The sequence below is a fragment of the Piliocolobus tephrosceles genome, chromosome 17, assembly GCF_002776525.5.
Source record: "Piliocolobus tephrosceles isolate RC106 chromosome 17, ASM277652v3, whole genome shotgun sequence".
Taxonomy (NCBI): Eukaryota; Metazoa; Chordata; class Mammalia; order Primates; family Cercopithecidae; genus Piliocolobus; species Piliocolobus tephrosceles.
The window spans coordinates 15,778,086-15,791,457 of NC_045450.1; the positions used below are offsets into that span (position 1 = coordinate 15,778,086).

At 49.5% G+C, this 13,372-nt stretch overlaps 1 protein-coding gene across 1 annotated transcript in view; it reads right to left on the reverse strand.

Annotated features, from left to right (window-relative positions):
- ABCC6 (ATP binding cassette subfamily C member 6) overlaps positions 1 to 13,372 on the reverse strand; it is a 75,603-nt gene that overhangs the window by 42,895 nt on the left and 19,336 nt on the right. The window contains exons 6-8 of the mRNA XM_023189749.1: positions 11,905 to 12,108; positions 10,550 to 10,727; positions 6,631 to 6,792 (exon numbers count right to left, since the gene is read on the reverse strand). Of these exons, the coding sequence (XP_023045517.1) occupies positions 6,631 to 6,792; positions 10,550 to 10,727; positions 11,905 to 12,108 (544 nt within the window). The remainder of the gene's footprint in view (positions 1 to 6,630; positions 6,793 to 10,549; positions 10,728 to 11,904; positions 12,109 to 13,372) is intronic.

A 13,372-nucleotide genomic window follows, 5' to 3' on the forward strand; every position in this document is an offset into this window, starting at 1 on the left:
TCCATCTTGAATAGGGGCTGGGTAAAATGAGGCTGAGACCTACTGGGCTGCATGCCCAGATGGTTAAAGTATTCTAAGTCACAGGATGAGACAGGAGGTCGGCACAAGACACAGGTCACAAAGACCTTCCTGATAAAACAGGTTGCAGTAAAGAAGCCGGCCAAAACCCACCAAAACCAAGATGGCTACGAGAGTGACCTCTGGTTGTCCTCACGGCTACACTCCCACCAGCGCCAATGACAGTTTACGAATGCCATGGCAACATCAGCAAGTTACCTAATATGGTCTAAAAAGGAAAGGCATGAACAGTCCACCCCTTGTTGAGCATATCATCAAGAAATAACCATAAAAATGGGCAACCAGCAGCCCTCTGCGCTGCTCTGTTTATGGAGGAGCCATTCTTTTGAATCTTTACTTTCCTGAAGTACTTGCTTTTGGCCTGGCGCGGTGGCTCATGCCTGTAATCCAGCACTTTGGGAGGCCGAGGAGGGCAGATCACCTCAGGTTAGGAGTTCAAGACCAGCCTGGCCAACATGGTAAAACCCCGTCTGTACTAAAAATATAAAAATTAGCTGGGTGTGGTGGGCACCTGTGATCCCAGCTACTCAAGAGGCTGAGGCAGGAGAATAGCTTGAACCCGGGAGGCGGAGGTTGCAATGAGCCATAATCGCGCCACTGCACTCCAGCCTGTGTGCCAGAATGAGACTCCATCTCAAAAAAAAAAAAAAAAAAAGAAAAAGAAAAAGAAGAAAAACAAAAAATTTGCCTTCACTTTATGGACTCGCCCTGAATTCTTTCTTGCACAAGATCCAAGAACCCTCTCATTGGATCTGGATCAGGACCCGTTTCCTGTAACACAACTGCAGATCCCGAAGGCGGTCAGACTTGGGTCTTAATATGGGGATGTCAGGGAATCTGATAAGGGCAGCCACCAGGTCCCAGGGATCTGGGCTCATGGGGGTCTGCTGTGACAGGAGATGCCTGCTGAAGGTGGGGTCCTTCAATGTCAGGGAGGGGAATGCCCCTCTTACATGACGGGGAGAGGGTTATATTCAAGCAGGTCGTGCACACACACGAGTGGGACTGGGGGGTGTTCCCAGCCACAACGGTAAAGTTGAGACCTATGGAATCAGGACCTGGTTCAAATCCTGACCCTGACACTTGTGAGTGTGGCCTTGGGGCAAGTCACCTCCTTAAGGTGCAATTACCTCGTCTGCAAAATGAGAATAGAGTTGTTCTCATTTGGCATTTATTTTCTCTTATTACATTTAATTATTTTCTTAATCTTCATTTCACCCCTCATGAGGGTTGTCAGATTTAGCAAATCATCATACAGGATGCCCAGTTACATTTGAAGATAAAGAGTGAATAAGGTTTTAGTCTAAGTCTCGTGCAATATTTGGGACATACACTGAGAAATTCTCCTGTTTGTCTGAAACTCACACTTCACTGGATGTCCTGTGTTTTCCCTGGCAACGCTGCTCCCCAACCAATGTTGTGATTTTGGGATAGTTACCTTCCCCCTCTCAGCTTTGGTTTCTATATGTGGAAAATGTGGAAGTGGGGCTAGAATAAGTAATTTTTAAGTTGCTGTGACTTTCTGAGATTGCTTCACAGGTTATTTGGACCCATTCTCTCGGCGAACCCCACCCCAACTCCAGTCTGTGTGCCTCAGTTTCCCCTCTCAGTCCTTAGGAACACTATTTACTTTTTTTTTTTTTTTTTTTTTTTGAGATGGAGTCTCACTCTGTGACCTGGGCTGGAGTGCAGTGTTGTGATCTTGGCTCACTGCAACCTCTGCTTCCCAAGCGATTCTCCTGTCTCAGCCTTCTGAGTAGCTGGGATTACAGGCGGGTGTCACTCTGCCTGGCTAATTTTTGTATTTTTAGTAGAGATGGGGGTTTCACCATGTTGCCCAGGCTGGTCTCGAACTCCTGACCTCAAGTGATCCACCCGCCTCAGCCTCCCGAAGTGCTGGGATTACAGGTTTGAGCCACTCCGCCTGGCCTGGGAACACTATTTTCTAACCGTGGGCCAGTTTGTTTCATTTATGCAGCAATGGCGCTACCTAGTGGCTCAGTGGAGAAGTGCCCAGAGGGGAAACAGCAGCCCACAGCAGGGGTTGGAAAAACACTCAAAGGAATGTGAGCGGAAGATGAGCATCTCTGTCTGGGGGAAAAATGGTATCATTAAACTGTAGCAACCCCAATGTCCATTCCTCCTTCACCGAGATCTCACGGTGATGTTAGGAACTGTCTACCAAGAGGCAGGAAAAGTAATATGCACAGTAACATACAAAGTAACATGGTGCATTACCTATGGATGTCTTGTTGGTCTCATCTAATTTTTTTTTTTTTTTTAACGGAGTCTCACTTGGTTGTCCAGGCTGTAGTGCAGTGGTGTGATCTTGGCCCACTGCAACCTCCGCCTCCCAGGTTCAAGCGATTCTCCTGCCTCAGCCTCCCTAGTAGCTGGGATTACAGGCACATGCCACCACACCTGGCTAATTTTTGTATTTTCAGTAGAGATAGGGTTTTGCCATGTTGGCCAGGCTGGTCTTGAACTCCTGACCTCAAGTGATCTGCCGGCCTTGACCTCCCAAAGTGCTGGGATTACAGGCGTGAGCCACCGTGCCCCGCCTGGTCTCGTCTGATTTTTAGCAGCGGTGGGGTCAACCTGATCAATTGCCCTGAATTTTCCCATGTTCTTCCTCTCCCTCTCTTTCTTCCTAATGATGAAATGTACTGCTCATCAAGCACTGAGTGCCTTATGTTGTAACTGCTAAGCACCTACCTATTGTTTGCAAGGCCCTGGAATACAAGGTGAAGGTATTGGAAAAGGTGCTGGCCCCTAGTCCTAGCAAAAACAACCATATGCATCAGCATTCGATTTTTTTTTTTGGAGTATTCAACAATTATGATCAAAATGCCATTAACAGTTTTCACAAGGCCAAGCACGGTCGCTCATGCCTGTAATCCCAGCACTTTGGAAGGCCGAGGTGAGCAGATCACCTGAGGTCAGGAGTTTGAGACCAGCCTGGCCAACGTGGTGAAACCTGGTCTCTCCTAAAAATACAAAAATTAGCCAGATGTAGTGGCACATGCCTGTAATCCCAGCTACTCAGGAGGCTGAGGCTGGAGAATCGCTTGAACCTGGGAGGCAGAGGTTGCAGTGAGCCGAGACGGCCCCACTGCACTCCAGCCTACGCGACACAGTAAGACTCTGTCTCAAAACAAAACAAAACATCTTTTACAATTTTTAGAAAGAGGGTCTTGTGGCCAGGTACGGTGGCTCAAGCCTGTAATCCCAGCACTTTGGGAGGCCGAGACGGGCGGATCACGAGGTCAGGAGATCGAGACCATCCTGGCTAACATGGTGAAACCCCGTCTCTACTAAAAAATACAAAAAAACTAGCCGGGTGATGTGGCGGGTGCCTGTAGTCCCAGCTACTCGGGAGGCTGAGGCAGGAGAATGGCATAAACCCAGGAGGCAGAGCTTGCAGTGAGCTGAGATCTAGCCACTGCATTCCAGCCTGGGCGACAGAGCGAGACTCCGTCTCAAAAAAAAAAAAAAAAAGGAGGGTCTTGCTCTGTCTCAGAGCTCAAACTCAGTGGCATGATCATAGCTCACTGTAACCTTGAATTCCTGGGCTCAAGTGATCCTCCTGCCTCAGCCTCCTAAGTAGCTATGACTATAGGTGTGCACCACCACTGTGCCCAGTTAATTAAAAACAATTTTTTAGGAGATGGAGACCATCCTGGCTAACACAGTGAAATCTTTAGTTTCTACTAAAAATACAAAAAAAAAAAAAAAATTAGCCGGACGTGGTGGTGGGCGCCTGTAGTCCCAGCTACTCAGGAGGCTGAGGCAGAAGAATTGCATGAACCTGGGAGGCGGAGCTTGCACTGAGCTGAGACTGCGCCACTGCACTCCAGCCTGGGCTACAGAGTGAGACTCCATCTAAAAAAAAAAGACGAAAAAAAAAACAATTTTTTTTTGTAGAGACAGGATTTCTCTAGTTGGTATGTTGCCCAGGCTAGTCTTAAACTCTTGGCCTCAAGCGATCCTCCCACCTCAGGCTTGATAGCCATTATACCCTAAACGTACCTAGCCAGGATTCAGGCATGATGGCTCACGCCTGTAATCCCAGAACTTTGGGAAGCTGAGGCAGGTGGATCACTTGAGGCCAGGAGTTCGAGACCAGCCTGGCCAACATGATGAAACCCCATCTCTACCGAAAATACAAAAATTAGCTGGGTGTGATGGTGCACATCTGTGATCCCAGCTACTAGGGAGGCTGAGATACGAGAATTGCTTAACCTTGGGAGGCAGAGGTTGCAACGAGCCGAAATTGCACCACTGCACTCAAGTCTGGGCAACAGAGTGAGACTGTGCCTCAACAAAACAAACAAACAAACAAACAAAAACCTAACCAGGGCTCTGTAAACCATGGCATATAGTATCTATATGGGAGACATAGGGATCCCTCCACCTGTTTTCATAGAGCCTATAAGCTGCACAAAAATGTTTAATAGTTTTAATATTTTTAAATAGTTGAAAAAAATCAGGCTGGGCACAGTGGCTCATGCCTGTAATCCCAGCACTTTGAAAGGCTGAGGTGGGTATATCACTTGGGGTCAGGAGTTCGAGACCAACCTGGCCAAAATGGCAAAACCCCATCTCTACTGAAACTATACAAATTAGCCAGGCGTGGTGGCAAACACCTGTAATCCCAGCTATTCGGGAGGCTCAGGCAGGAGAATCACTTGAACCAGGGAGGCAGAGGTTGCCATGAGCCGCAGTTGCGCCATTTCACTAAAGCCTGGGCAACAGAGTGAGACTCTGTCTCAAAAAAAAAAAAAAAAATCAGAAGGATACTATTTCATGACATATGAAAATGATATGCAGTTCAAATGTCAGCATCCATAAATAGAGTTTTACTGGAGGAATACCATGCCTGTTTGCTTAGTATGGTCTATGGCCACTTCTGCACTCCACGGGCAGAGGTGAATATTTGCAGGAGAAACGGTATAGTCCCCAATGTAAAAAATATCTACTGTCTTGTTCTTTATGGAAAAGTAACTAATGATAATATTACAAATACCTACAGGGTGCAGCTGTGTGTCCGGTGCTGTTTTACGTGCTTTCTATGTATGGCTCGTTAATGCCTCAGCACCTCTGGGGCAGGGGTGCTCCTGTTAATTATGATCCTCACGTTGGAGACAAGAACAGGAGGTAGAAAGAGACTAGGTTCCTTGCACACGGATTCGTAAGTGGTCAGAAGCAGGATTGGAGCCTAGGCAGTTCCCGATACAGAGTCTATTTTTATTTTTATTTTATTTTATTTATTTATTTATTTATTTATTTATTGAGACGGAGTCTCGCTCTGTCGCCCAGGCTGGAGCGCAGTGACATGATCTCGGCTCACTGCAACCACCACCTCCAAGACTCAAGCGATCCTCCTGCCTCAGCCTCCTCAGTGGCTGGGATTATAGGCACCCGTCACTATGCCCAGCTAATTTTTGTATCTTTTAGTAGAGAGGGGTTTCACCATGTTGGCCAGGCTGGTCTCGAACTCCTGACCTCAAGGGATCCACCCACCTCAGCCCCCCAAAGTGCTGAAATTACAGGCACGAGCCACTGCGCCTAGCCCAGAGTCTGATTTTAATTAAAAAAAAGAAAACGCTATACCACAAAGTGAAAGGAATGAAGTTGGAAAGCAAATGTTTTGTTTGTTTTGTTTGGTTGTTTCCTGATGGCTGCTTTGTGTCTTTTGAACACTAAATAGCAATTTTTTCCCCCTAAAATGTTCTCCTCTTGTGTTTTGTGGATGGTGGCTGTGGTGGTGCCCCAGGATGACTGGTAACGTCAAAATATGGTTAAGTTGCCTACTGGGTACGCTAATAGCACATGGGGAAGTGTCAATGTCATCATCATCATCACCATCATTCTACAGAGGAAACTGAGGCCCAGAGTGGATGAGCTTCCTGCCCAAGGTCAAGTGAAGGTCATCCTTATTGAAGACTTTTCCCATTATGTCAGCCAAGAGTCGGCAAATGGAGACAGGATTGGAGGAGGAGGAGCAGGAGGAGATGGGGGTGGGAGGAGAGGGAGGAAGAGAGGGAAGAGAGGGGAGGGGGGAGGGGAGAGGAGAAGAGGGGAGAAGGGAGGAAGTGGGAGGGAAGATGACAGGGAGCAGAAAGGAAGAAGAAGGTGGAGCAGGAGACGGGAAGAGGAGGAGGAGGGGGAAGCAGGAAAAGGAGGGGGTACAGGAAGAGGAGGAGGGTACGTGGGCAGAAGGTGGGGGGATGCAGGAAGAGGGAGGGTGAGGGAAGGGGTGCAGGAGGAGGGGGGCAGGGGGAGTGGGGAGGAAGGCTTGTAAGATTCTACACCAGGAATGGAATCCAGGGTGATGAAGGCAGGACAAGGGTGAGATCTTTCCCGTGCCTCTCTCACACCAACCTGGTTCTCCCACAGCCTCAAACTTGCCCTAATCCTGGGGTCACAGCGGACCTCTTCCAGCCTCTTGAATGCTAAGTGAGAAGGAGGAAGGGTGGGAGGGGGAAGGAGGAGCGGGAGAAGGAGGGGAGGGGGACTCCGTTCAAACCCCGTCTTCCTCCCCTTGTGCACCTGCCAGAGATAGACGAAGCAGACCACGATCCAAACAAGAGGCAGCCACAGCCCGTTGAGGTAGAGGACGCTCTCAGTCAGCCGCTGCACGTCCACGGACACCAGGTTGACCACGTCACCCACCGCACTGGCCTTTCTGGAGCCACTGGACAGAGCCAGGACCTGGTGGGTGGGCGGAAGGAGAGAAGTAGAGAGGGGAGGCCGGGGCAGAGGGACATCCCAGGCAGCTTCTCCACCCACTGAGCCCCACTTCACGCGTCTGCGAGGTGGGTGAGTAAAGTCTTTTAGGCCAACCTCTCAGGGCTGTTTGAGGATCCACAGAGATGACAAAAATGAAAATCCTCCAATATCCCTAAAGCACAGGAGACGTAATAATGAATAACATGCACAAAAATACCAGATGAACACGGATAATGGTGGTCATCTGCCCAGGGCTCACCATGTCCCAGGCACTGTGCTAAAGGAACAGCCTCATCATGTCTGGGGTGCTCACAGCCATGAATGGTACCAAGCAGGCACTACCATATTCATTGCATCTAACGCCAGCCAGGCGCAGTGGCCCCTGCCTGTAATCCCACCACTCTGGGAGGCTGAGGTGGGAGGATTGCTTGATCCTAGGAGTTCGAGACCAGCCTGGGCGACATAGCAAGACCCAATCTCTACAAAAACACTTAAAAATTAGCCAGGGGGTCAGGCGCAGTGCCTTATGCATGTCATCCCAGCACTTTGGGAGGCCGAGGTGGACAGATATCCTGAGGTCAGGAGCTTGAGACCAGCCTGGCCAACATGGTGAAACTCTGTCTCTACTGAAAATACAAAAATTAGCCGGGCATGGTGGCAGGCACCTGTAATCTCAGCTACTTGGGAAGCTGAGGCAGGAAAATCGCTTGAACCCAGGAGGCGGAGGTAGCAGAGAGCCAAGATCAAGCCATTGCACTCCAGTCTGGGCGACAAGAGCAAAACTCTGTCTCAAGGAAAAAAAAAAAAAATTACCCAGACATGGTTGTGGTGTGCCTGTGGTCCCAGCTAGCTACTGGGGAGGCTGAGGTGGGAGGATCACTTGAGTCCAGGAGGTTGAGGCTGCAGTGAGCCATGTTGGTGCCACTGCACTCTAGTGTGGGCAACAGAGCAAGACCCTGTCTTTAAAAAATGCCATGGATAAAATGCTCTCTATTATTCTCTCAGCAAGGAAAACACCATTTCCAGTTAAATTAAGACATGTAAGAGACACCTCGATTTTGGAAGTATTAGAGTGAAAAAAATGTGAGACTAAAATCAATGAAATGAATATTTACTAACCCCATTCTATGGCTAAAGAAACTGAGGTACAGAGAACTTGAGCAACTTGCCCAAAGTCACAGGCCTTGTAAGCTCCTATACAAGGAATGGAACCCAGGGTGACGCAGGCATGACAAGGGTGAGACTTTTCATGTGCTTCTCTGACACCAACCTGGTTCTCTGGCAGCCTCACATCTCCCTTAACCCTGGGGTCACAGTGGACCTCTTCCAGCCTGTTGAATGCTAAATTCCACATGTAGTCCTCTCTTTGTGACTGTGTGAGGGAGTGAAGAAGTGATCCGGAAATGACTGGGCATAGAAATTCTCCACTTAACAAATTTTCGAAGAGTGCCCACTGTGTGACTCACACTGAGCTGGGAACTGAAAATACACTGTGAACAACAGAGACCAGGCTTGCTCTCCCGGGACTGGAGTTTGAGGTGGGGAACAAGGCTCTATAATAAAGATTTATATTACTGGCCGGGCACGGTGGCTCACACCTGTAATCCCAGCACTTTGGGAGGCTGAGGCGAATGGATTGCTTGAGGCCGGGAGTCCAAGATCAGCCTGGCCAATATGGCGAAACCCCGTCTCTAGTAAAAATACAGAAATTGTGTATACAAAAATACAAAAATACAGGTGCTGTTGGGCACCTGTAATCCCAGCTACTTGGGAGGCTGAGGCAGGACGATTGCTTGGTATCACTCATGCTTTAATGGCAGTTATGATGAGTACCACAAGAAAAGCAGCCCAGGCCGGGCACGGTGGCTCATGCCTGTAATCCCAGCACTTTGGGAGGCCGAGGTGGGTGAATCACCTAAGGTCAGGAGTTCGAGACCAGCCTGGCCAACATGGTGAAACCCCGTCTCTACTAAAAATACAAAATTAGCGGGACATGGTGGCACACACCTGTAATCCCAGTTACTCGGGAGGCTGAGACAGAAGAATCAGTTCAACCCAGGGGGTGGAGACTGCAGTGAGCTCAGACTGTGCCATTGCACTCCAGCCTGGGCAATGAGAGCAAAACTCTGTCAAAAAAAAAAAAAAAAAAAAAAAAAAAAAAAAAAAAAAAAGCCCAGAGGTTAGAGAGGAGGGATCTGATCTCATTGAGAGATCAAAGAAGGCCTCCCGGCGGGTGGGTGGGAAAAAGGAAGATCAACGCCTGCTCGCCTGCTCAGGCGGCCTTCCTCTTAGGCTCAAGGAAATGTGGACTCTCAAGACAGGACAGGACACGCCCAGCACTGGCATGCTCAGGGCAACACGAGCCTGGGACACAGCACTGTGGCAGGACAGCATCAAGAGCTGCCCTCTCGGCCATCCAGGAGCTGTGCCCTCTGTCCCGTCCTCCCCTAGGTGACAGCTCAGGTGTCGGGGAGCGAGACTTACATGGGAAGGGACCTGCCCTGGCTCAGATGCTCCATACCCCATAGGAACCAATCAATAGCTCTTACGGCAGCAGTCTAGGGACTTAGCTTCCAGAGTCCCCCGAAGGGACAAGAGCCGCTGCACCGAGAGAAGTCGAAAGCTATGGCCTCCAATCAGGTATTCACAGTCAATGGACAGAACTTCCAGCCCAGATGCAATTTTTTTTTTTTTTTTTTTTTTTCAGATGGAGTCTCGCTCTGTCACCCAGGCTGCAGTGCAGTAGCACGACCTCAGCTCACTGCAACCTCCGCCTCCCGGGTTCAAGGGATTCTCCTTTCTCAGCTTCCTGAGTAGCTGGGATTACAGGTATGTGCCACCATGCCTGGATAATTTTTGTATTTTCAGGAGAGATGGGGTTTTGCCATGTTGGCCAGGCTGGTCTTGAACTCCTGACCTCAAGTGATCCGCCTGCCTCAGCCTCCCAAATTGCTGGGATTACAGGCGTGCACCACTGCACCCAGCCTAGGGGTCATTTTTACCACAAGCAGTATTGTCTGGGAACATAGCTGACAGGCCACCTTATCAGAAGGTTAACCCTTCATACTCAAGGGGGAATAAATGGAAGTTAAAATTAGGCTCAAAAATTAAAATTAGATTAGGGAGAGTGGAAATGGTGTCTAGACAGTAAGAACAACTGCAAAGGCCCCAAGGTGGGTGGGTGCCTGGAATATTTGAGGAACTGAAAGGAGACCTGTGTGACTGGAGGAGAGTGAGCATGGGAGGAGGCGGGTATGTGTGTGATGGGATGAGGTCAGAGAGGTACCAGGTACCAGGGGCAGATCACACAAAACCTTACAGAAATAACTAAGGAGTTGAGGCAAATCACTTGAGGCCAGGAGTTTGAAACAAGCCTGACCAACAGGGTAAACTGTATCTACTAAAAAACACAAACATAAGCCAGGCATGGTGACATGTGTCTCTAGTCCCAGCTACTCAGGAGGCTGAGGCAGGAGAATCGCATGAACCCGGGAGGCGGAGGTTACAGTGAGTTGAGATTGCATCCCTGCACTCCAGGCTGGGCAACAGAGCGAGACCCTGTCTCAAAAAAATAAATACATATAAACAAAGAGAAATAACTAAGGAAGTGAGAATGTATCCTGAGTGACTCTAATAAGTAAGGACTGAATGCATTCTCAGCTGCTGGTAACATTATCATCAGCTCAGTGATGTTGCTTTTCCCGGTCTGGGAGGACTGCACTTGTCCCCCAGGGCTCACCTTTCTGTACACCAGGCCAGTGATGGCTGACCGCAGCCTCATCTGCAGCACCTTGAGCCTGTACATGTTCTGCTGCTCAAACAGCGTTTGCAGGCAGGCCGAGAGGAACATCAGCACGGCGAGGAGGTAGCCCTTCCAGGCTGGAGGCTTGGGATCACCAATAAACTCCAGGAAAAGGCTTGCAGGGGAGGGAGGGAGAAGGTACAGCTGGTGAGAGGAGGTGCCCATGGGTGTGGCCTTTGCCCAAACCAGGTCAGGTGTGGAGGATCAGTCGGTGTGGTTGACTTTTTTGCAATAATGGTCTCTGTTATTTCCCCCACTGTCCATAATACTCCTTTTCAATCTGACTGCAGCTCCTCAATATCAAGAGGTAGAGTTTTTGTCCCCACTTGTTATAGGCTAAACTGTGTCCTCACAAAATGTATATGTGGAAGCCCCTACACCCAGTACGTCTGAATGTGTCTGTATTTGGAAACAGGGCCAGGAAAGAGGCAATGAAGTTAAAATGAGGTCATTAGGCTGGGCCCTAATCCAACCTGACTGGGTCCTTATAAGAAGAGAAAAGGTAGACACACAAGGAGAGACCAGGGGGCACACACAGAGGAAAGATCACATGGGGACACAGGGAGAAGGTGGCCAACTGCAAGTCAAGGACAGAGGCCTCAGATGGAACCACCTTACAGATACCTAGTCTCGAACTTCCAGCTTCCAGAATCATAAGAAAATACATTTCTATTGTTCAAGACACTCAGTCTGTGATGCTTTGTTATGGCAGCTGAGCAGACACCACTTGAATCAGGGCTGACTACAAAACCAGCTTTGGCCAACAGAGCCTAGGCCTGAGCCTAGGCCTCGAGAGAAAATGTGGCTTTTAGCCTATTTCTTAGAACCCTCCCAAGCAGCCACATGAACAAGTCTGAGCTAGCCTTTTGGAGGATGGGAACCCACATGGAGCATAGACAGCCATCCCAGCCTCAGATATACAACTGCAGGCACATGAGAAAACCCAGCCAAGAAAAGAAGAACCGCCCAGCTGAGCCCAGCCCACATTACTGACCCACATTACCATGAACTAAATAAATGAATGCTTGTAATTTTAAGCCACGTACATTTGGGGCATTTTACAGCAAAAGCTAATTGATGTAGTCAGGTAAGAACTTGCTTATTTGCCCTTCTGAGGGTCAGTCACTTTCTCATTAACCATTTCCCTTTCTCAGTATCCTTCTCACCCACCCTCCAGTGTCCCGAGCACCAGATGTATAAGCAGAGGCAGGAGAGCTGAAGCCCCCTGGCCCTGGAAGGATGCCACTAAGAGACCACCCACCTTAGCAGGGCACTTGAAGTCTGGGACTTACCTGAGCAGCTTGGGGACAGTGAACCTGAAGACATCACTGATGACGAGGCTGAGGGTCCCCAGGAGGAAGGTAGAATGGAACACCTGCCAGATGGCCTTCAGCAGTGGGCCCCACTGGCTCCCTTCTTGCCGTAGGAAAGGCTCGGTATCTGGAGCCTCCATGTCACTGCTGCCCTTCCTTTTAAATGTTGTTGCCTTGGTGTGCCTTAGGGGAGGGAAGAGATTGGCTCTGGGTCCCATTTTATACTCTCAGCTGCCAGCAGCAGGGCCAGGCATTAAAGGGTTATTTTCCCAACAATGGAGATGGGTGGGTGTGGATCCAGGCTGGCTCCCTCACCTGTTCCTCCTTATCACCCTGAGTACCCACTTAAGAGACAATCACAGGAGTTGGGGGGGCATGGCAGGAGGGCACTCTGAGGCCTCTTAGATGGCCATGGGAAAGCACATGTGTTGAGCACCTACTACGTGCCAGGCACTCCCCAGCCATCCTAAGACCCCTGAGAAGCCAGGTGTTGTTCCCATTTCACAGATGAGAAAACTGGGGCTCAGAGAAGTGAACTTGCCCAAGGGCACACAGCTGAGAAGCAAAAGAACTGGAATTTGATTCCAGCGCTCTGCCTCCAGAGCTCATGCACTTTTTTTTTGTTTGTTTGTTTGTTTTTTGAGACGAAGTCTCACTCTGTTGCCCAGGCTGAAGTGCAGTGATGTGATCTCGGATCACTGTAACCTCCACCTCCCGAGTTCAAGTGATTCTCCCACCTTAGCCTCTTGGGTAGCTGGGATTACGGGCATGTGCCACTACACCCGGCCTCCCATGTACTTTTCAACCTATCGTGTTGTCAACCTGGAGGCAGAACAGCAGCCCATCCCCCCAGCACACACAACCAGGTGGTTTGGAGCTGGTGGAGAATCACAACTGATGTGCATGGGAGCTGGTGCTCTGGCTCTGGGTAAAAGCACAGACAGAAGCTCAGGCTGCCTCAAACTAGTAAGATCCCCAGCCTTTGACCATAACCAGGGGCCACAGAGAAAAGCTAAGGTGAGGGAGAGAGAGGAGGAGATAGGGGGAGGCCCAAGGGTCCCTCCGAGGCAGGTCAGAAGCGCTGGGCCATACGGAGAGGCTGGGGCCATGCAGCTGCTGACAGCCTGGTTGCTGTGTGGTCCTGGAGGGCAGACTGCTCCTCTCTGTGTGTGTGAGAGGATGGGTGTGTTCCCTCGCTGAGTCCCCCGTGGCTCTGACAACCTATAAAGTTATCAATAATTTCTTTTTCTTTTCTTTTCTTCTTCTTCTTCTTCTTCTTTTTTCTTTCTTTCTTAATTTTTTTTTTTTTTTTTTTGACACGGAGTTTTGCTCTTGTCCCCCAGGCTGGAGTGCAGTGTGGTGATCTCGGCTCACTGCAACCTCTGCCTCCTGGGTTCAAGCGATTCTCCTGCCTCAGCCTCCCGAGTAGCTGGGATTACAGGCACAC